This window comes from Protopterus annectens, chromosome 17.part0 (genome assembly GCF_019279795.1).
Source record: "Protopterus annectens isolate FY-2018-M chromosome 17.part0, PAN1.0, whole genome shotgun sequence".
Taxonomy (NCBI): Eukaryota; Metazoa; Chordata; order Ceratodontiformes; family Protopteridae; genus Protopterus; species Protopterus annectens.
The window spans coordinates 389,160,490-389,185,798 of NC_056751.1; the positions used below are offsets into that span (position 1 = coordinate 389,160,490).

General features: G+C 34.8%; 1 protein-coding gene across 1 annotated transcript in view; it reads left to right on the plus strand.

The window, feature by feature from the left end:
- Positions 1-25,309, plus strand: part of CARS1 (cysteinyl-tRNA synthetase 1) — a 736,066-nt gene that overhangs the window by 504,975 nt on the left and 205,782 nt on the right. The window contains exon 15 of the mRNA XM_044059397.1: positions 6,792-6,889. Within this exon, the coding sequence (XP_043915332.1) occupies positions 6,792-6,889 (98 nt within the window). The remainder of the gene's footprint in view (positions 1-6,791; positions 6,890-25,309) is intronic.

Consider the following 25,309-nt stretch of genomic DNA (forward strand, 5'->3'; position numbering starts at 1 on the left):
GAAGAAAATGGTGTCAGCTGCATCTTATATACCCCTGGCGCACTGACGTCAGGGAAGAGGCAACAGCAACTGACTCCGGACCAGGACTTTGGAATTCAGGCCGACTCCGGGTAGCCTGCCAGCAGGATAACCCAGGTGTAATGACTGCAACAGTGAATACACTCTAACATCTACATTTATGGTAGGTACACAACTGTACTTACTCTGTAAATCAAGTAGATATATACTTGTATTATTACTTTTTTAGCAGAGTATGTAACATTTTTATTATTTTTTGATTTGCAAAAAATGTACTCATTAGTGGTTGGTTACTGAACTTCTGAGTTCAAGAGCTAGGCTCATTTATGTAGTTAGGCAATGACATCATGGTATGCACAGCACTGAATATGCAATCCTGGAAAAAAAACACACCAGATTATGATGGGTGATGAGGAATAACCCTGTCATAACAGCTACTTAAGAGGTCCCATCATGGATGGTTCATAGGTGTTTACTAAGTTAATGACCACAAGGGGCTTTTTAAGCTAGCCATGCATCCCAAATCTCTGACAAGTTCTGATACCCTTGATAAGTGTAAACATGGACCTGGGAGATGAACCATTTACAGGTTACCTCTGTCCATTAGAGACATAGGTGCCAAACCAGGGATGAATTTTCACATTTTTCTAAATATATCAACAACCAAGTAACGCAGACAGAACTCCTTAACCTCATATGAAAGCACTCAGATGAATAAAATGTTGCTGACAGTATGTGTGTAACTTGAGTGGTTGTTGAGATAGTGTAAGTTGTTTACAAAATACTGCAAATGTAATAGTTACTGTGTTTATTGTGACTTATAAAATTCAATTTAAGACCTAGAACCTAAAGAATACTACCACTATAAAAATAGTTTGTGCTGAAGGGTTTGCCATTCTTTCATAACCCCTATGGTTCCAGAAATATGAGCATCTGTTTGAAATGTGAGGACTTAATTTGATTCTGTCCAAAGGCTTAGGCTCCATTCATTCGAAGTTACATTGCAAACTTCCTTATTTCCATTGGAATGAGTGAGTTAAGTGTAAAGTTTAGTTCTAAACAATCATTCTTAGTAAAACAGTGATTTTTTACACATGACTTATGCTGCACTGCTATGGGTTTGGGTGCATGTTCATACATACTTGGAAGATGCTGGTGAATATACAAGGCATTGTATTTTTAGTATTATTTAAAAATAATGCTAGAGGAAGTACTTAGATTCAAAAGCACTCATACTGTCTAGTATGTTTATTCCTTGGCTATCACTGGTATACATGCATGTACTACATATTAACTGTGCATCTCGAAATGGCAGTTTGAGTTGAGAACACCATCAGAAAAACTTAAAGGAAAAAAAACGTTTGTAGAAATGTATTGTTTTGTATTCATCTGTAGTTTCTTACCCCAAAGCACGAACTCTTCTTTATCAAAAATGAATCAAAATGCAGTCATCCAAGATGGCTGCACATTGAGTAACAGCTTAACTTTAGCTCTCCCAGTGTGAAAACAGAAACTCAATTGAGAAGGCCAGTAGACCTTTGTGTTTATGGGTAGATTTCAGTAACTGGCTAGTATGTGTATGGCCTGGATGCCAGGAAAAAAGAAATAGAGCACCTGGGGAAAAAAATCAGCTACAGAAAGTGAGGAAGAAATATCAGCTGGGTAAAGTTTTGCAGCTGTTCAGCAAAAAAGCAGTACAACCTCCAGACATGACTTCCAGTAACCTACAGGAAGACATAAGACAACTGCACACAGACCTGGTTAAAATAAACAAAACACTGATGGAGTTTATAAACACAAACAAAAAATGGTAAAATGGAAGAAGCTTAAACAGATATTCAGATGAGGTGATAAAGCTGCAAAACTAATTGATTGAAATGAAGAAAACATGGGCTGATTATGAGACTGCTCAGGAAGAGATGGTTCAAAAAATTAACAGAATTAGAGGACAGACCCTTTATGGAAAACCTGAGATTTTCAGCTATACCAAAGAAACCTGGAAGGAACAGACTGCATTAATTTTATGAAAGCACAAATAAGCAACTGGACTGGTATTCCACAGCAGGAATTGTTATTTGAAATGGCACAGCATGTGTATGCTCCAAACCTGGCTATGAGAAAGCAGCCTAGACCTTTAATAGTAAAGATGCAATCCTACCAGCAGAAGGAGTTGATTCTGACAAAACTGTGGCAGAAGGACAAAATACTAAAAGTGGTAGACAGCAGAGTGTCTGTACATGGTTACTCATTGTACACCAGGTAGAAGAGGAGTAAATTTATTACACTGTTCAGGGAATGTCAAGACACAGGTGTGAGATTCAAACTGCTGTACCCAGCTGTCTTCAAGGTATTCTTCCCTGGAGGGGAAAAAAATATTTTTTTATGAATTACATGCTAAGAAGGAAATACAAAGGTTTGTCCAAGAAAAAGTGAGCTGTGAAATAGAGGGAGATTCTGCTTCTTGTTTTTCTGACAATAGACCACAGAGAAGACTGTACCTGTGAAACCTTTTCCACTGTTTCAATGGAAAATGTTGGAGAGAAGGAAGGGAGCATGAGAGTTGACTAGAAGAATCGAGAGTATGTTGGAAATGAAGCAGAGACAGGATTTGGTAGGTGGAGATGAACAATAAAACTGGTAACTTAATGTGGGATTACAATACAATAATTATAATTGTGAAATATGATAGAACAAAAAAATATGGAAATATTGCACTTTTGCACAATTGGTTGGACTTGTGGGGGACTATCATATATATGCCCTACTGCATGTCATTAATGTTCGGAAAAATGATTTGGGGAGGGGAAGAGAGGGGTGAAAGTTAACTGCAAATAAAGAAAACATTTTTTTCTTAATAGTACTATTTTTGTGGTGTATGGTTTTCTTTGCATTCTATAAATGTAAGTTTTCTGAGATATTTTCAAGTATAATGGGGATTGTAATTGGGTGGTACTGTTCTTTTTTTCCTCTTTCTTTCTCTCTTCCCTCTTTATTCTTGTAATAAATGTAGGCACTACAATGTAAACAAAAAAAGCTTGTTTAAAAATTGAAGTATTGCAGAATATGGGGAATCTCACAGAACAAGAAGAGGGTCAACTGCAGTATGTTAAGCAGAAAATAAGGGATTACCTCAGTAAAATGCACAAGTTTAGAAAAATTGCTGTTAAGCAACTGTTTTTGATAACATTAGAGCAGAAAAGCTTTTAGCACAATGACTCCAGCCACAGAAAGTAGAAAGGGCTGTTCCAAGTTCAGGGAGTCTGTAACAAAGAAGATAAGAGATCTCATATTGGTATGAGAAATATTTCAGAAATTCTATGAAAGTCTGTATAAAGCAGAGAAATATGGAAATCAAGAAAAGGTACAGATGGAAATGTTTATGGAAGAATTAAATATGCCAAGTTTAGAGGTAAATGAGGCCCAATTACTAACAGAATAGGAGGAGATAAGATACAAATTGTGATGTATAACCAATCTACAGGAAAGTCCCCAGGAATAAATGGTATTCTTGTAGAAGCTTGGAAGGAAAAAAACTGAAAGATCTTGAAGGCTTTATTTAACAGTATTTTAAGAAGGGGAGAAGTACTAACATCCTGGAAAAAAGCAGTGATAGTTGTAGTATCTAAAGAGGAGTGAAGATCCATCAGATCCAGTTTCATACAAACCCATTTCAGTACTAAACCATGATTACAAAGTGTTCATGTTTATAATGGCATAAGGAATGTCAATAGTAATGCAAAAATTGATAGCTATGGATCAATGTGTTTTTGTGGAGGGGGAGGCAAACATTCAAAAACATTAAAAGAACATTGATGATCCAGAGGGAAGCAAAATGTAAGAAAAATACCATTGTGGTTGGTGGGTCTTGATGCAGAGAAAGCATTTGATAGAGTAAGCTGGGACTTTATGAGCAGGACAATGGATGCATTTCCATTTCCTGAAAATATTCTAAGGTTGTTTAGGAGGATATATGAGAGATCGGAGGTGGAAATTAAAGTGGCAGGGGTGTCTTCTTTCCCCTTTGTTACTTGCATTATATTTAGAACCATTGGCAAAGAAAATAAGAGACTCAGAAATTCAAGGATGTAACTGGTATGGTTGCTCTATTTGCAGATTATATTATTTTATACCTGACAAAACCAGAAGGACATTACAGTGTTGTGGGACATTTTGAGACGACTTCAAATATTTTCGGGATACAAAACTAATGAAGCTAAAATAAAGGTAATAGAGGTAAATTATGTACCTAAGTATGAATTGGTTTAGCAATATCCATATTTATGGGGACATGATAAAATGAAATATTTAAGAGTATTGATTAAAAATTCTGATGTGGCAGCTAAGGATATGTGGGAAGAGACTAAACAAAAGATAATGTAAAAACTTAGAAAATGGAAGCTTTGTTATATGGATATGTATAGTAAGATCAAGCAGTTAGATGTTTTTAGTCCCATTAGTCTTATACACAGGTCAGGCATGTTTTTATCAACCAGAGGAGAAGTTTAAGATACCAATTAATAAAGAGCTGAAGGACTTTATCTGGGAGGAGAAGATGGCAAGAGTCATGTGGGATAATCTGATTCTTTGAGTAGAACAGGGCAGATTGGGATTACCGGATTTGAAGGGGGGATATTTCAGAGCTACACAGTTAAGGCTTCTATACATAATACAATAAAAAAATTATAATTCAAAGCACAAAGGGATGATGATGAAATGGGGGGAGGGAGCTCAAGAAACAAGGAGAAACTGAGATTTTGAATGCAGGTCTTTAAGGAGAATAAGAATTATCATACAGAATATTCTATCTGTAAAGTAGCAGAAAGTATCCTAAGAACTAAGCCAACTCGGGAATGAAGAAATGAGACCCTGCCAGTAAGGATGACTGCAATTAAGGATATAGACAACAGGCAAGAGGAGGCTGGAATTTATTGAAGAAAACTGGCAAAGTATTGGGAGCAAGTAACTAGAGAGGGAAAGATGATAGAATGGGAGAACATCAATCATTTATTTGGACTGCAGATTAGAGATTGCCTTCCCTATCAAGGATTGATATCAGTGTTTAGTTCAGTAGAAAGAAACAGGGGGGTCCTAAATGAAAGACCAGCACTGGTAGAGCTTTTAGCAGAAACTAGAATAGAAGCTGCCATTAAAAAGGAATTATTAGTAGAGCATGTAAAATATTTAATGGTGACTAAGAATAAGAGGAGGTTAGAAAGTATTGGGAAGAGAGATTGGATTTGCAATTCATAAAGAAACAATAGGAGGATATATGTATGTATCCCAAATATGCAACAAAATCTAGAAGATTTAGGATTTTTGCTTGGAAATGTTTACATAGATATTTTTATAACCCAGGTAGACTAAAGGAATTTTTCCTCAGGTAGACAGCAAATGTTGGAGGTGTGATGGGGAAGAAAGAGCTAATTGGGAATATATTATCTGGGAGTGTGTTGAGCTGGCATACTTTAAGGATTCCCTGCGGGATGCACTGTTGGAGACGCTGGGTGAGTAGATTGGTGTGATGGGGAAGATGATTTTTCTGAGCTATGATATGGAACTGGAATTGCCTATACATGGAAAGGCCTTGCTGTGTCTAATTATGGTGGCTGCCAAAAAAGCAATTACTAGAAAATGGAATCAAAATCTAAACCAACCTTACTAGAAGTGGTGAATATAGTAACAGAGCTAAAACACCTGGAATTGAAATCTTTAGAAAAGGATAGGAGCAAACTACATAGGAAAATGAGAATTCTGGGAACAAAACATACAGTGAAGTAGTGAGGTTTAAAAGAAGGCAGGACTTAAATGAGCTATGTAATGTTGGATGAAAATTATTGGGTAGATTATAGGTGACATAATGTTTGCAACTGGGAGTGTGTCAGTATGGTTTGTGATGTAAAATGCTTGCAACTGGAATTGCGCCATTGTGTTTTTTTTATATATATAAATATTCATGCAAATATATTTTTATTTATGTAGATCTATATATTTTATTATGTTTTCTATGATGTTTTACATTTGCATAAATTATTGCTGTAGAATTGTGATTGGTTCTTTTGATATTGATACCTGATTTAAATGCAGGTGACAGACTTTTTTCTATGATCTGATGAAGTTAAAGTGAAAGCGCTCACCAGTATTTGTTCCAGCATGTGTTTTTATTTCACTTTATTAAAGGAGATTGTTTTATGGTTCCTCACTCAGTGGTTTATTCCATTATTTATTATTTTTACAGTTATAAATGTATGATTGCCTATGCTATAAGTGATGGTTTAATAAAGATGTTTCTTGTTTTTATAAAAAAGGGTTAGGAATTTAATAATTTTAAGTAATGTTACTTAGGTTATATGATGTACAGTACAGCAGTATATGTGAAGTGTAATGTTTGTAAACGTGAACTTGTTAGTACAGTTTGAATACTTTTATATAAATGTAAATATGCCTATGTCACAACTGATAAATCAATAAAGGTGTTTAAGAAAATGAATCAAAATATGACTTTTAATATCTAGCCATAATGTCACCTACTGCTGGTCTCAGTATGAAACCGTATTGAAATAAAAAACATTTCCCTGTTGACTCTTCATATCATGTGATGCCTTCTTGACATGTTTTAGCTCTGTTGAAACAGTTCATACAATGGTCAGATTTTCAGTGAAACGTTTGTCTGGTTGAAGACATTCTTCTTCCCATTTAGGCTCTGCTTATTCCTTCTAAAGTGCTGACAATTTTCAAGTTAATAACTTGCATCCTTCTTTGTGTTGCTTTTGAAGGAATTTTTCCTAAATGTAAAAGATGTCCTGCGAGCCCCTACAGATGTGACAGGACAGTATCAAAAATGGGAACAAGAAGAATTAGAACTCCACAGAAGGTATGGTTAAGATGTGCAATTTGTAAGCATTGTGTGTGTTGGGGGGGGCTTTCGAAATGCACATGTTGCATACCATTTAAATATTTGATCCATGAGTACCAGTGTCTAAATGTAAAATATATATTGTGTGGCTGTGTCATGTTATTCACTTAAATCAAAGCTGTTGATGTTAGCATGCAGCAACAGACATATCATTCAATTTATTTGTTAGTATGTAACTCAGTGCAACAACAAAGTGGTGTGGAAGGAGTTCTTGAGAGACAGAATGTACATGTATCCACTCTCAGCATCTGTCCGTAGATAAAAAGAAGTAAAAAATACCTACATCTCCACAGAGTTTTATGCTTGTGATAGAGGACATTTCAGTAATACAGAAGGCAGTGGTTGACCAGAATGTCAGTGTCCTTCACCATCCTGTAGCCAGCAGAAATCCTCTGTTATCTGATGTCAGGACGTTGGGGGTATAAGAGTTATGTCAGTTGGCATCATCTTCAGTTCTTTCTTCCATGTAGTCTGATGCACAAGATTCTATTCCTCAGCATTTTCAATCCATCGTTCAACTTGATTCACCAGAGCATCACAGATAAATACTCTTTGAGGATTCTTCCTTATCAAATCAGCTTATATGTTCATGTTCAGAAAGGCTAATAATTGCCATTTGTATGGGGAAACAAACTCCCCTCAAAGTTCTGTAAAGGGTTGGAAGGTGTGAAAGGGTGGCCTCTGATTCTTTGTCTCTTAGGTACCTTAATTGTTTGTCTTATGTCCCATTGCTATTCCTAATTCGGGGATCAAAGATCACTGGAAAAAAGACCCTTAGGATGTTTTTTTTCCATTGGACTTTCACATAGCCCATTGTGTTTTTTTACTGTGCTGATGCTGTTGCCAGTGCAGTATGGCTCATGATGAGCCAAGATGGGCCATTCTAGATGCCGTCTTCTGGGATGATATGCTGTTTAACCAGATCTCCTAGGATCTGCTTGAAAACCTGCAGAAGAGGAAGCAGATGCTGACCCCCATGAAGGGTCTTTATTATGCCTTTTCTAGCATCCTATACTTTATGATGCCAGGACAGATCTCCAAGAAGATTAAATGAGCATCATTCATGCCATCCTGGCTCTAGTTAAGTCTCACAGTAGGCAGGTTCAACAGGCACTACTTCAGTAATCACGAAGGCCTTTCAGGATTACTGGTGGGTTGTTCTTTATCTGAGCTATCCCTAATATGAGGAACCATAACTATTGGCAAATGGTTCCTGGATGTGTTTTTGAATAACTGTGTCTTCTAGATATTATCCCCCAATCCCAGAAATACCTCCAGTAAGGACATGGTGGCTTCCACAGGGCTCTTAGAAAAGGCTTGGACACTAATCTTTAAAGGGTCCTAGAGATTGTTCCTCATTATAGAGAAAGAGTGGGTTATTTTCTTACAGCATTTTTATTTCAGATTAGGTGAGAAAGTCTCATCCCATCTTGAATTTAAGTGATTTAAATAAACAGGCCTGCTGTGTCCTTTTCAAAGGAGTTATTTTCCAAGAGGTCATCCCTGGCTGATGCAGGGTACCTGGATGGTGTCCGTGAGTATGATGGATATGTTGGCACCTGACTACCTGAAGTCCACACAGGCAGTTCATCAGATTTTTTCAGGCTGAACTTTACTCATAATACAGAGTGTTTCAGTTTTGGATTTTCCTGTTTGCCTGTAGCATCTGGAAGAGCAAATAGCTAACCACACTGGTAGAGGCCTTGCACGAGAGAAAGAACTTTTTTGTTCCCTGCTGTGGGATAACAGTCTGTTGCTACTGGTGCCCCTCCCTGTCCTATTATCTCTCTTAGACTGTCTAACCTACCCATTTGGACCAGGGCTGCCAGGCTGGGATCACAACCGGTGGAGAACAATTGTCTCCTCAGAGGAGAGAGAAATGAGGTAAATGCCACCAAACGCAATATTATCAACTTCTCAAAGCAGTTTTTTTTAATGCCGTACTGATTCCCCAAAAGGCAGAGCATACAGTAGTATAATGCATGCAGATGCATACTCGCACACATGACATGGTGACATCTATGCCCTACACCTTCCTGCACATGTACATGTGTGGTCCTGTAAAGTTCCTTACCATGCACTAAACCACACTACAGTACAGAGAATCTCTGTACCTTCCACCCCTCACTGAAAAGTAGACAAGTGTGCCATTGCTTGCTAGAGTCCAGCACCCCCCTCCAAGCTAGTCCTTCAACCTCCCAGGTCAGAAGTCAGTCACAATCACTAATGTCAGTGGTAGATACCCTACCACTGTACCAACAGGTCAGCCATTGCAGAGGAAGAAACTGCTTATATTACTATACACAAACTAGCCATTGTTGTCTTTAACAAGGGATTACCTGATATGGTCCTTGGATCCTTTTGTGGTGCATAAATTCTTTTTTTTTTAATTAAAATATGAAATATAGCTTTTCTTTACTTTTGAGGGTAGGAAGCTGATCTATTGTTGTTTTATACATAAGTGTCACATTCTCTGAAAATGTCATAAAAATGTGTACAAAGTTGGAGATTAAACATTTATGTACAAACAACAAAAATGTTACATTTTTTTTTGTACACCATCCTGGAAAATAGTCATTTAAGGTATTACATCATTGATGCCTTCTTAAAGAACATGGATAATATTGCCATTAGTGTATTCTGTTTTTTAGCTAGCTTCCTGTCCATCTTACTACATACAGATCTGTTTGTCACTAAGAAAATAAAATTAAGTGTTGTCTAGAATTAACTTGCATTTGTAATACTTATGAAGAAGGAGATGAAAATGTATTTAGAGTTGGCTTGTGCTAGTGGACAATCAGGTTAAGATGTTTGTGGTACCCAGTTAGTTGGAGGGATGTATGTAGAGGCATTCTAGACTAGAAACTTAATTGTGTTGGTCCTGATAATTGCACAGCTTACATCTCTAAAACTGTTTTGCCGTTTAAACCACAATATACAGTTTTGCTATTTGAAATGGGCTTAAGATTTTTGTTTTAGTATAACCAATGCAAACTTTATGCTTCTTGGGAAAAACTTCTGAATGCTTTTATTTAGTCTAACATTAACATGTGTTTTTCCTTGCTAGTAGATTTAAATCTTTAACATTTAATATTATTTCACATTTTCAGAATGGATTTAATCCTTCTAGGCTAACTCAAGGTAGTGCTTAGATAATAGAAATTGTCTAAAAGCTTAAATTGTTGTCAGTTGATAACCTAGTATTAGATCTTCATATATTTGAGACATTTGTATTATGTGTATATGGCCTTTTTGTTGAAAATCTTGTTTAAACTTAATCTACAAATCTTTACTGAAACAGGCATTCGTCATTCATGTTTTCTGCAAGTGGAATTTTATCATGCAAGATAAATATTAAAATGGATATCCAGTCTGGTTTCTGCTTTGTCTTCCTCTGTTTTTGGAATCCAGTCCTATTCCCAGCCTTTGTTTACACATTAATGTATCTTTATTCCTATCCAGTTTGTTCATTGCTATGCTCAGAACTGGAGCATCCATTAGTTCTATAGCCAATTATAAGCTAACATTTGACAAATGTATTGTATTCATCTCATCTTCCCTGAAATAGCTCAGGATATCTATTCTTTATTTTAGCAAATTTTGATGCGTTCTTTGTGGCACCTATCAAAAAACAGAGAGTAGAGAACTTTAAATTCTCTTCATCGTTTTCCAAATAAGATCAACATTGTAACAGTTATTGCTTTAGCATAGGTAACCTTAATTTCAGGTTAGATGATGCTTATAGGTGCAGCTGTCAGTTTGGAGCAACTGTTCCTTTCTGGAGGGTTACACTTCATGTTTTGGATGGGTCTACATTAGATTGTTGAAATCTTCTTTCATCGATGGCTTTATTCATTGACCCCTATCCATCAAAACTAACTTCAGTGAACATCAAAATATTTTACAGGGTAAGTAACCAATTGGCCACTACCCCACCAAAACACACATTGCACTAAATCAAACCCACCCAAATGGGGGAGGGCTTTGTCCCCACATCCCCCAGTATGTATACCAATTCCAAAAATGCACTATGGTGGGGAAAAGGGCAAGGATGTGTTGGCCATTTGGTTACTTAACCTGTAAAAATGTCAGTGTTCATTGAAGTTAGTTTTGATGGATAGGGGTCAATGAATAAGTCATCAATGAAAGAAGATTTCAACGTAATATAGACCTGTTTTGAATATGTATATAGTTTTAGGTGTTTTTTCCAAGGTAATAGGGGATGGGGGGTGTTTCTTATTTATTGTTTTGTTAGAGGGTTTTCATTAAAACAAAAAGTCTTGAAACATGAGACATAGGTTCAAATAAAGATAAGAAACAGCTGTACAAAAGATTAGCCTGCCAAACATTAATATATGTATATAGCACAAAAGCTGGAAATATACATAAAAAAGTTGTGTAATAGGTGCGAAAAATAGCTTTTTATCATGGTGGCTATGTTGTCCTTATTAGTCTGGAATGCGAATGGCATTGCAAGTATAGATAAAAAGGAAAGAGTAGTGAATTATATTAAGAAATGCAGAGTACAAATAGTAATGCTGCAGGAGACACATTTAGAAAGAAACGAGCATGTGAATTTGACGAAGAGAGGATTTTCATAATGGATATTCGACAGAATATCAGGGACAGAGGAAAAGGGGAGTAATTGTACTAATTGCTACAGAAGCTCCAGTAGTGAGAGATAAGGGGGAAAAGACAAAAATGGTAGATTTTTGGTAGTAAGAGGCTATTGGCAAGGGGGGAGGAGGATTACAGTGGCATGTATTTATATTTCAACAAAGACTGCTATTATGGAGCTTAAGAAACTTTTGGGAGAAATGATCAGCTTTCAGCAGGGACTATTATTTATATGTGGGGACTGGAATTTGAGTTGATGTATCTGTTGACCTACAAGGGACAGTATGACAAAGAATAGATTTCTGAAGAATAAAAAAACACAGCACCTACAAACAAAAAAAATTAATATTTTTATCACTTTCATCCTTGATACAACAGACTTCTTCAAAACAGCATATTAACAAGCAGAAGCCAATTTCTAACGTTCATATATATCACATGACGCAGTCAACTGATAAAAACATTTCTTAAATATAAAACGTAAAAACAAAAATAATCTACTACAATTGAAAACAGTACATACATTCTGTATTTTCTAACATTTCTATCATTTAAAAAGCATTTGACGGTAATGGAATACATTTAACCAGGGATTTTACTGGCCCATAATTTCAGTTGCCAGACAGCCTCCTTTTGCTCAACTTTATTCCTGTAATCCCCAATTCTTGCATCCATTAAAACCCTTTCTAAACCAAAAACTTTTTTTATGTTCTGGATGTTCAGAAACATATTTAAATAAAGCATTATTGGAATCTCTGGTTTTACTGTAAACATGTTGTAATATTCTCTTTTTAAAACTTCTTGTTGTCATTTCAGTATAGTATACCTTACACCCCTCATAGACTGCAATACAAACTAAACTGCTAGACTCTCATGAAATCCTACAATTAGAGTAAAAGTCTTGATTATTAACCGGCAGCAAAATAAAGATACTTTTGTAAATATATCTACAAGCTCTGCAGTTACCACAAGGGAAGGCACCTTTCTGTTGGTCTGTACTACATATTGAAATGTCAGTATCATTTCTACATAAAATACTTTTATTAATATTGATCTTTTTATTAAAATATGGTCCATTGCCAATAAATTTAATAAACTCAGGTTTTCTTTAATTATTTTACAGTTATTTTGTAACATGTAATAGTATTGTAATGGTCAACAGTCATGTTTGTATTAAACCATCTTTCTGTGTACCTTTTTGCTTTCAAAACCCTTCCGAAAGAATTTGAAGGAAGCAAACATTTCTGTTATCTGTAACTTCCTTAGCCTTTTTAAATAATTTAATATTATACCCCTGTCCTTAAAAAAGATTAGAAGAAATTCATCACATTATTGAACATATTTTTTCATCAGTGATCAATCTAGAAGCTCAAATAAACTGACCTGTAGGAATATTATCTTTTGCAAAGTCAGGATGTGCAGTATTATAAAGTAAATAGCCATTCACAGCTGTCTCTTTCCTATGTAAACTTTTAATAAATTTCTTATCTAGATCTAGCCAAACTTCCACATCATGAAAGGCTGCTTTCTGACTGATGCAACCCAGTGCAAATTAAAAAAAAAAGTAGAACTAGTATTCAGCCACTACAAAAATTCACATTATTGTTTTGACACAGTAGAAATAAAAATGGGTCATCTACAAATCTGGCATAATGTGCAATTTTGTTCGTAACATACAATATTCACAAGTATGATACTCGCCCACACCAATTGCTGTCCCTCTAATTTGATAATATTTTTGATGAAAAATGTAAAAATATTATGCAGTAAATATCAATAAGCAGACATGCAGTATTAATATCTTTATTATTCCATAGATTATATTAAATCAGCAAATGTCTTAAGTAATCCAAATAGTGATTGCATGTCTACAGTAAAAATGATCAATGCTTTATCAGTAAACACCCACTTCTTAAGATTGTGTAAAAAATCCCAAGAATCTTTAATAAAAGAAGGTGTTTTTTAATACTATAGGATTATACAAAAAAAAATCAAAATAAATAGAAATATAATCAGCAACAGACCCACAAGCTGATACAATTGGCCAGAACAGAAGTTCTATTTACTTTTTTTAATTTTCAGTATGCCAAATAGTATACCTATCTTAAGTTCTTTGCTAAAAATAATCGTATACCTCTCTTTTTGGTTCTTTGTTAAAACTAGTCATATGTATTGACAGTATAACCTTGCGGGAATAAATCCCCAAAAAACTTGATGTATTTATTGTAAGATTTATGAATATCATATAACCTAACTTTGTTATATTCATTTACATTGTTCAACAGCATTTCAATATTATTGATATAGTCCTGTACGTACATTACTGCCATACTCCTGCATTTGTCTGCCTTCATAAATCTGAGATGGGACATATTTCTTAATTCCAATAATGCCTTTCTTTCTTCAGAATCCATATTATAAAATGTAAAATTTGCCTTATCGTGCAAGCTGTGGAATAATTCATCCTCACAGCTATCAAAAAAACTTGAAAGGTAGGTATAGCAGTGTATTATATGTAGATGGTGTATATAACCCCCATGTTTATTGGATTAGAAAATTGAACTAAAAATGCTAAATTCAATTTACGAACATAGAACCAAAGTTCTTTTACTGTCCTATCAATATTGCTTCTACTGGCAGGAATACTTAAAATACACAATTGCGCACCAGTAAACTGTTCATTGGTAAGATACTGAGATTTCAGTATGTGATACAAACAAACAGAAAGGTACCTTCCCTTGTGGTAATTTTGAAGCTTGTAGATATATTTACCAAAGTAGTCATATTTTGCTGCCTATTAATAAACAAGTCTTTTACCTTAATTGTAGGATTTCATGTGAGTCTAGCAGTTTAGTTTATATAGTATACTGTGAAGGGTGTAAGGTGTTTTATATTAGAGTGTCAAGAAGAGTTTTTAAAAAGAGTATTAGGGCATGTTTATGAAACTAAAACCAGTGATTTCAATAATGCTTTATTTAGACATGTTCTCAACATCTGTAGCATAAAAATGTTTTTTTTGGGGGGGTTAGAAAGGGTTTTAATAGATGCAAGATGGGAGGCTGTCTGGCAATTGAAATTATGCGCTGATAAATTCCCTGGTTTAAATTATTCTATTAACATCAAATGTTTTTTTAAAAGATAGAAAGGTTAAAAAATATTGAATTTATTTATTCTTTATAATTGTTGTACACTATTTCTGTGTTTTATGTTTTATGCATTATATTTCTTTAAGAAATATTTTGTCAACTGATCAAGTCATGTGATATATGTGAAAGTTATAAAATGACTTATGCTTGTTAGTATAATGCTCTGAAGAAGTTGGTTGTACCAAGGATGAAAGCACTAAAAGGTATTAAATAATTTTGTGGTTTGTATGCGCTTTTTTTTTATTTTATTTATTTATTGCTGCTGTTCTTTGGAAAGCTGATTTTTTTTTCTTCAGATTTCATATGAAATTTATGAAACTATTTGGTATGGAAGATGTGAATTCAGTAGTAGGAACTGTGACAATATTTACATATTCCCAAAGGTACAAAAACTGGACTAGACTAGATAGACATTATATTTCTTAGGAACATAATGCATTTAATTGAAAGCTTCTGCACACACCCAATAACTACTTCTGATCATGCCCCATTAAAGACTATGATAAAAATGCAAATTAATGAAGTAAAAATAAGACATTGGTGCTTTCCCACCTACCTATTAAAAATAAATGAATTTAAGGAATGGGTAGTTGAAATTACTTGAGAGTTATTGGGGAAGAAAGAAATATCTTCAGAAGTTTTAACTGTGACTGGGATAAAATGAAAATAGACTTTAACATGGGTTTGAAATAAAAGAAAAAGAGATAAGGTTAAGAACTAATAGAAATTACTTAGATGGGCTGAAAAATGTTCAAGTATTGTAGAATAAGGGGAATCTCACAGTACAAAAGGAGGAGCAAATGCAGAGTGCTAAGGAGAAAGTAAGGGAGTATCTGGGTAATGTACATGAGTTTAGAAAGATTGAAGTTAAGCAACTATTTTTTGATAACCACACCAAAGTACAAAAACTTTTAGCAGAATGACATAGGCAACAGACTGTTAAAAGGGTTGTCACCAAACTTAGAGAGCATATAACAAGAAAAATAAGCAGAGATCCTGTAGAGGTTTGAGAAATATTCTGGAAAATGTATGAAATATATTATAAAGCAGAGAAATGTGGAAATCAAGAAAGAGTACAAGTGGAAATATTTATGAAAGAATTATGACAAGATTAGAGGTAGGCGAGGCTCGACAACTAACAGTTAAGATAGGAGGTGATGAGAAAAAAAAACAATGATGAATAATCGATCTTCAAGAAAGACTCCAAAACAGATGGTATTCCTGTGGAAGTTTGGAAATTAGGAGGGAAAAAATGATAAAGATCTGAAAATGTTTGTTTAACAGTATTTTAAAAGGAGGGGAAGAACCAATGTCTTGGGGAAAAAAGCTGTGGTGGCTTGTGTTACCTAAAGATGGCAAAGACCCTTCAGACCCAGCTTCATACAAACCCATTTCAATTTTAAACCATAATTTTTAAGCGTTTGTCTGTAATAGCTAAAAGAATGGAAAAGATGTTGCCAAAATTATTAGATATGGATCATTGTGTTTTTGGAGGGCAGGCAAACATTTGACAAGATTAATAGAACTATAATGATCCAGAGGGAAGCAAAATGTAAGAAAATAAATCTGTTGTTGGTGGGTCCTGATGCAGAGAAAGCGTTTGACAGAATAAGCTGGAATTTTATAAGTACGGCATTGGAAGCATTTGTATTCCCTGATACAATAATAAGATTAATTAGAAGGATATATGAAGAATTGTAGGCATGAATTAATGTGGGAGGGTTTCACTCAATTGTGCTTGAACAGAGGAATCAGGCAGGAGTGTCCTCTTTCCCTTTTGTTATTTGCTTTATATTTTGAGCCATTGGCAAAGAAAATAAGGAACTCATAAATACAAGGATATAATTGTTATGATAATCAAGAAAAGTTGGCTTTATTTTCAGATGATATTATTTTGCACCTGCTGAATCCAGAAAAGGACATCTGAGTGTTGTGGATCATTTTGATAGTTTTAAGTCTTTTCAGGATATAAATTAATGAAGATAAAACAAAGACTTTAGCCATAAATTAATGTACCCACACACAAATTGGTTCAGCAATACCCATATTTATGGGGACATGATACGATGACGTATTTAGGAATATGGATTAAAAACATTTCTGTTATGGCAACCAAGTATTTTGGGGAAGAGACTAAAAAGGTAATACAAAAACTGGAAATTTTTATTTATGGTTATGGATAGTGAGATACAAGCAGTGAAAATATTTAGTCAATTTCGTTTTGTATAGGGTCAGGCATACTTTTATTAACCTAAAGGGAAGTTGGAAACAATAATTAATAAAAAATTAAAGGAACTTATTTGGGAGTGAAAGAGAGCAAGCGTTAAGTGGGATAAGTTGGTCCTTTCAAGCTTATGAGGTTGTTTGGGTTTACCTGATTATAATAGATTTTAGAGCTGCACAGTAATATATATATATATATATATATATATATATATATATATATATATATATATATATATATATATATATATATATAAATACAGGCAGAAGGTTGTAATTCAAAGTGGAAAGGGATGATGAAGCAAGGTGGAAGTACAAGAAAGAGAGAGTGGGATTTTGGATGCACATCTATAAAGAGAATAATAACTGTACAGAATATTATATTAATAAAGTACAGAAAATATTCTAAGTACTAAACCAGTACAAGAATGAAGAAATGAGAATTTGCCATTTGGAATGGCTGCAAGAAGGGGCTGAATTTACTGAAAAAGCCAGGCAAAGGAACCAAGATATTGGTAGCAAACAACTTAAGCAGGAAACATAGAGTGGGGTAAGGCTAAGAAGATGTTTGGATTGCAGGCTAGAGACTGCCTTTCCTACCAGGGCTTGATCTCAGAGTACAGGTACAGTGAAGGATATAGGGGAGTTTTAAGTGAAATACCTGCTCTGGTAGAGTTTTATTTGAATCTAGAACAAAAGCAGCTGTTAGAAAGGGTAATTAGTAGGGCACATAAAATACTGCATGATAACTATAAGAATCAATCAGATGAGGTTAGAAAAGAGAGACTGGAAAACCAGATTACAAGAAATCAGAAGGAAGACATATATATGGCTTCCAAGTCCAAAAGGGTTATGATCCTTGCTTGGAAATGTTTGCACAGATATTTTTGTACCCCAAGCAGACGCCAAACAATTTTTTCTCTGGTAGATAGCAAATGTTGGAGGTGAGTTGGAGAAGAAAGAAGTAACTGGCAGCATTTGTTTGGGAGTGTAATGAGTTGGCAGATTTAAAGAATTCCCTACAGATTACTCTCAGAAATATTGTGTAAGCAAACAGCTGCAAGTAAAGAAATTATTATTTTGAGCTGGGATACAGGCTGTGAATTACCTAGACATATAAGGCCTTATTAAGTTTAATTCGGTTGACTGCCAAAAAAGAAATTGCTAGTTAATGAAATCAAAGCCTACACAACCTGTATTTGAAGTAGTGCATATTATAAAAGAGATAAAATAACCGGAAGAGGTATCTTTAAAAAGGGAAGGAGCAAATTGCATAGATGTAAGTTGAAATCGTGGGAACAATATATGCATTACAATTTCCAGGAGGAGGAGAAGTGAGGTTTAAGGGAAGGCAGGAATTCAGCAATTTTTTATAATGCTGCACTGATAGTAGCAAAGAAAATATATGTGCTATATATTGTATTTAAATGGAAAATTGTTAAATATTTGTTTTCGTTTCTGTTAATGTACATTTGCCCATATCTTTAGTAATAATTTAATAATGATGTTTAAAAACTGTAACAATTATTTACAGATATACTGATAGTTTACAATGTATACACTAATTACATTGATATCAGTCAGAAATTGACTAAACAGTGGACTTCCAAATAGCTGCACATTGATCAATAGGTTAATTGGGGCTTTCTGTGTGAAAATTGAAACTCAGAAAAAAAACAGTAAAAGTTATCAGTTTGGGTAAAATTCATTTACTAGCTAATAATTCCGCTGTCAGCAAAGAAGAAAACTCTGAATAGTGTCATGCAGCAAAAATTGGTTCAAGTTTCAGAATTGGTACAGGAGACAACTTCCAGAAAGGTAGATGAAAAAATAAATGTTTTCAGAGGTGTTTAAAAACAAGTGAAACACTGAAGGAATAGATTTCTCATTTGTATTCTGCAAATATTGCAGTGTTGTCTCTTCTGTTAGCATACTTGTATTACAGATTGTGTGTTATTGTGCATGCAATGAATGTGTTGCTATTCGAGTTTTTCTCCCTCGGTCTTCTTTGAAAATGGGTTCTATGTCCAGTTCGATTTTTACATTAAACAACTGTTAAGTAAATAATAAAATCAAATAACAAAAAGGCTGAAAAAATAGAAGCTTTAAGCAGCTATTCGGATGAACTGATAAAACCACAAAAAGCAGAGGCTGAAATGAAATATACTGTCTGGGCATGAGACTTCTCAAGAAGATCTTTTTCAAGATAAAATAGAGTTAGAATACAGAGCACTCAGAAAACCTGAGATTTTCTGCCATACCAAAGAAACTGGAAGGAAAAGACTACAATAATTTTATGGATAAGCAATTGGAGTGGTGTTAATCAGCAGGATTTGTTAACTTGAGAGGGCACATTATATGCTTGCTCCACATCTGGCCATGAGGAAGCAGCCAAGACCTATATAGATAAATATGTGATCATACCAGAAAAAAGAGGTGCTCCTGACAAATTTGTAGCAGAAGAGAAAAGTATTAAAACTGAAGACACCAGGGTCTTCACGGAAAAAGATTATTAACTGTACATCATTTTTTAAATAAGAAACATCTTTATTAAATTATCACTTATGACTTATGCAATCATGTATTTATATAAATGAAAACAAGCCATATTAGCATATTTTTGTTGCAAACATTGTACATCACTTATAGTCTATCCAGTCATTGTCAGTCAAACATTACATAGCTCATTCTAATCCTGCCTTCTTTTAAACCTCATTCCTCCTCTAAAATATTCTGCATGTATTGTTCCCACACTTCCCATTTTGTCTATGTAATTTGCTCCTATTCTTTTTCTAAAGATCCCATTTTCAGTTGTTTTATCTCTCTTACTGTATTCACTACTTCAAGTACAGTTGTAGAATTTGATTTCCATTTTCTAGCAATTGCTTTTTTGGCAGCAACCATAATTAGACTCAGCAAGGCCTTATCATATTTAGCAATTCCAATTCTGTAGTGTAGTTCAAAAACTCATTTCCTTAGTTATATCAATTTGCTCACCCATTAGTTCTGATAGTCTGCAGGGAATTTTTAAAGTCGAATTTCACTACCCATTCGTTAAATTCAGTCTTTTGAACAGATTGATGGGAAAGTACCAGTGTCACACTTTTATTTCATTGCCCCACATTTTTATTTTATTTATTATTGGCACATGATCTGAAATAGTTATTGAATGTTTATCAAGACTTTCAATTAAATGCACATGTTCCTGTGAAATATATGTTCTGTCTAGCCTAGCCCAGTTTTTGTACCTTGGGGAATAATATGTAACTTGGGTCGATATCATATTGTTGAATACTTAATTCACAGAGTCACTGTTTATCAAACCCACATTGTCAAAAACTCTCTTCATCAAACAGCCATTTTATCACACTTTTTCATAGGGAAAAGCAATGGCTGGCAAACCTAGCACCCGTCACTAACTTCTAAAAATTTAAAATCCATCCAAGTGAGGGGCTTCACCTCCACACCCACCTAACTATGCCAACGCCGAGATCACACTACAGTGGGGAAAAGGGCAAATCCCCAATGATGGCCAGCCATTGTGTTTCTCTATGAAAAACTGGGATGAAATGGCCATTCGATGAGCAGAGGTTTTGATCAATAGCGATTCAATGAAGTAAGTATTTGACAATGTGATATAGGCCCATGTAAATTCACTCTGAACTCCTACTACACCTCACATGCCAAATATTTTCATAAATTTCTTCGAAAATGTACCCTCTTTTGTTATATTTTCCCTTCTGGGCCTCCCAGATACATCCTCACTGCTGCAAATCTAATTCCACTCCCCACCTATAAGTAATATTCCCTAGTGAAAGCTGATTATTTCTCCCAGAATTTTCTTAAGTTCCATTTTAGCAGTTTTAGGTGGAATATAAATACATGCCAGTTGAATCACCCTCCCTTGCCAATAGCTCCTTAGTCCTACAAATCTACCATTATTATCACTTTTTCCTTTTCTATCACCATTATAGCTTCGCTTGCAATTAATATCATTACCCCCTTTTCCTTTGTCCCAGATATTCTGCTGAATAACCATCAGAAATCCTTTCCTTATCAAACTCGCATGCTCAGTTCTTTCCAAATGTGTGTCCTGTAGCATAGCTATTTGCACTCTACATTTTTAATATAGTTCACCACTCTTTTTCTTTTTGTTTATATCTTTGAGACCATTTACATTTAAAGATGATATAGAATGTATGGCCATTATGTTAAAAAGTTATTATTCCCACCTGTTGTGTTGCAGCTTTTTTATTAACTATCTAGTTCCCAGCTTTTGTGTTACATGCATGAACTAATGTTTGTCAGATTGATGTTTTATACAGTTGACTTTTGTCATATCCATTTTAATCTATGTCACATCTTACAAAACTTTGTTTTAGTGAAAACCCTGAAACAAAAAAAAATGCACACAGCCCAGAAGATCACCTAAACCTAATAACTTAATACTAACACAATAAACTATGTATATCTTCAAGTATTTAAGTTTAATCCATCTAGGAGGAATGTTGGTCTCATACTGACAGCCGCACTCATACTTGGATTTAACATATAAGAAAGGTTATCCATTCCAAGACGCATGGTATAACCTGTGCTTCTACTAAGTGCTGTCTGTATTTGTCTTATCTTTATTCCTCTCCCAGATTAGAAGAACACTTGAATGTTTTCAGAAAATATGATGATCTAGTCATTGAAAGAAAGCCATTGAAAGAAAGTATTTTTATTGCCCCTTATCCGATTTTCTCCATAGATATGAGACCCAGATACACAATTGCCTCTACAAGCACTCATTTATTTGCTAGAGGAAAACTTTTTATGTTCAGTGTTCTTTATTTATTTGCTTCCCGTTAAAACGTGTTACTAGATCGAGCCAAGCGCCTTACTCCACTCATTCCCCTATGCAAGAGTAAGAAAAAGCACATCAGTTTTTCTTATATCATGCTGTTTTGACCAGACGTTTCTTCTGTTTTTACAATGCAGTGCCTAGATTTCTTAAAACTGAACAAGGAGGAAGAAAGAAGGAAAAACACATGGGCACCAATTTACTTTAATATCCCTGTTACACTCAAAAGTAACTGAAAAAGCTTTACTTTACAGCATGCAGGTTATGTCATGCATTATGAAAAAATACAACTGTCAAGAACAGAATTTTTGTTTTACCTATGGTTAACTTTCATTCCTTTTCCCCTCTCAATGTTCTTCCAAATATTAATGACATGAAGTAGGGCATAATCTTTGGAGTCCCCTACAAGTTTAACAATGTCAAAAAAGTCCAATATTTCCAGTTTTTGTTTTGTCTTGTTTCACAAATATAATCAATGCTTGCTTTTTAATCCCACATTTATTTGTCAGTTTTGGAGTTGCTGGTTTTCTTCCTGTTGATCTCAATCTCCCAAATCCAGTCGCTGCTTCATTTCCAGTGTACTCCCAGTTCTTCTGGTCAAGTCTTGTGCTTTTTTCTGTCTCTCAAGCATTTTCCTTTAAAACATTGGAAAAGGTTTCACTGGCATAATCTCTGTATGGGCTTTATTAACAGAAGAAGAAGCAGAATCTCCTATTTGATAGGCCACTTTTTATTAGACAAACTTTCATATTTCTTCCTTAGCATGTTCTGCTTCAAAAAGTTATTTTGACCCTCCAGGAAAGAATGTTCTGAAAGTAGCTGGATACAGCAGCTTGAATATCACTTCTGCTTCTCAACATTCCCTGATTAGTGGAATAAATTTACTCCTCTTCTGTCTGGTGTACATTGAGTTATCATTTTCCACAAGCACCCTACTGTCCCCTACTTTTAGTACTTTGTCCTTCTGCCACAGTTTTTTTCAGAACCAATTCCTTCTGCTGGTTGGATTGCATCTTTACTATTACAAGTCTAGGTTGCATTCTTATAGCCAGGCTTGGAGCATACATACAATGTGCCCTTTCAGTTAGCAACTCCTGCTGTGGAATACCAGTCCAGTTGCTTATTTGTGCTTTCATAAAATTAATATACTCTGTTACTTCCAGCTTCTCTGGTACAGCAAACAATCTTAAGATTTCCCATTGTGCTCTGTTCTCTAATTCTGTTTTTTTTTTGAAACCTCTCTTCTTTAGCAGTCTCCTATTCAGCCAGCCATTACTTCATTTCGACCTCTGATTTTTGCAGTTGTATCACCTCACCTGAATATATGTTTAAAGCTTCTTCCATTTTCCAACCTTTTGTTATTCAAGTTGATATACTCCTTCGGTGGTGGTTCATTTATTTTAATCAGCTTTGAGTACATCTTACTTATTTTTCCTCTAGGTTACTAGAAGTTGTGTCTTGCACCAAAACTGGCCCTTGCACTGCCTTTTGGTGAACAGCTCCAGAATTCTTTCCAGTCAGTGTTTTCTGCCCACCTTTTGTGCTTAATTTACTTCTAGGTTCTCTAAATTTCTTTTTTGCTGGCATCCAGGTAGTGCACTTACTGGATAGTTACTGAAATTTATCCAAAAAGATAAGTTCATTGTCTCCCTTTTCTGAGTTTCTGTTTTCACACTGGGAGAACTAAAATTAAGCTGTTACTTATTGTGCAGCCATCTTGAAGTTCTTAACTGTACACCAGGTTTATTCCCACAGTCAGGGAATATTAAGAGGCAGGTGTGAGATTCATATTTATTATACTCACCGTTCTTCAGAATATTTTTTATTTTCTGAAGGATCAAATACATTTTTGATTGCAGTGCAGGTTAAGGAAGTAATAAAGTTTAGCTAACAAATGGTGAGTCAGCATGGAGAAGGAGACTTTGCTTCTTCTTTTGACAATAACAAAGCCCATAGAAAGAGACTTTGCCATTTAAAACTTTGGTTCAAAATGAAAATGTTTGAGTGACAGAAAAAAAGCATGCGTTGACTGGAAGAATCATGAATACCTTAGTCTTGAACCAATTGACTGGCTTTGGGTGAAGGAAAGGCTCAGGAAGAAGACCAGCAGCATTGTAAAATTAATGAGTAAATGTGAGGCTGTGAAGCAGTAATTTCTTTAGTTATAGGAATAGGCATGTGAAGTGTGGCTTCGCAAGAAAAGGTGGCTCAGAGAATGGAATTTTGTTGACTGTGTTAAACTGGTGGGTGATCTGAAAAGTATATCCCCAGCTTTGTCAGTAATGTTTAGAAAGGCACCTTGGGGACTGAAGAATTACTGTAAGTGAAACAATTTTTGTTCTTAGTTCCGCTGTGGTGACCCCTAACCGGGAAAAGCCAAAAGACGCAAACAAACAAACTGATATTTTTGTGAAAATAATGTGATATTGTAAATCAATTTTATACAGTATGCATTTAGGGTATTGTAAATGTGTGGTGGGGAGTTTTATTGATGATTTTATATTAAAGCAAAAAAGTACTTTTTCTTAGTATTCAAGTTTTATACAGTGTAGCAAGGTAAAAACAAGTCTAAATGGAAGAAAGTTAACGTTAATATAATGTAGTGATAGTATGCTACTCAGGTGGGGATGTTAAAATATTATTACCACATTGTATGTAGAAGTAACAATTCCTGTTTTATAGAGCTGAATACCTACATTGTTGTCATTGGTTTAAGTTCTAGATAAGGTTTTTTTAAACAGATACACTTGAAAAATAAGATAAAATGGTGAACGGCATGGAACATGCTAGTTCTTTCTTGTATTTACAGAATCATTGGCTATTTTCCATTAGCAGAGGTTTTACTGGGAGCCAGGAAGTCTGCATGCGCTGCAGTTGATTGTAAGGGTTGAATAGTATGATCTGAGTTAAATTTACAGAGATTTTTTTATTGCATCAGCAAGCCTTTACTTTTTTTCATTCCCATTTGGAGAAGAAAAGTCTGCAAGTACAATCAGTAAACCATAAGAGGTCTGAACAATGTCTGAGTGAATTGCACACAGTGCAGTGTAATTAACATTTAAAACATACATTGGCAAACAGTTCAGGAAAAAAAAAACTAAATGAAGATTGAAACTGTGGGAAGTGAATAAGGTATACAACTAGTTGTCTCCTGGGAAGCCTTAGTACTTTGATGCATTTAATATAAAAGTGCACAGTTTAGTTTATCTGTTTAAAAGTAGGAAGTGTACTTTCTACTAGTGTTTAAAATTAATGCTTACTGAAAGTGTGCAAGCTGTTTTTCACATCGGGGAGAGGAATAGTTAGTGTAAGTGAGAGCATATGCTATAACATGCACTTTATCATGGATAACCTAATTTTAGATTAGGTAATGCCAGTGGGAGTAACTGCTTCTATCTGTAGGGATAGACTTCATTTGTTGAAGATGTGTGTAGTTTTGTGTGTTTATTATAAGTTGAAATGAGTTGTAAGGGCTCTGAAACTCTATATAGCTGTTTACTTCATTGAAAACACTCAATCAATCTTTAAAAAATCAAATGGGGATGAGAA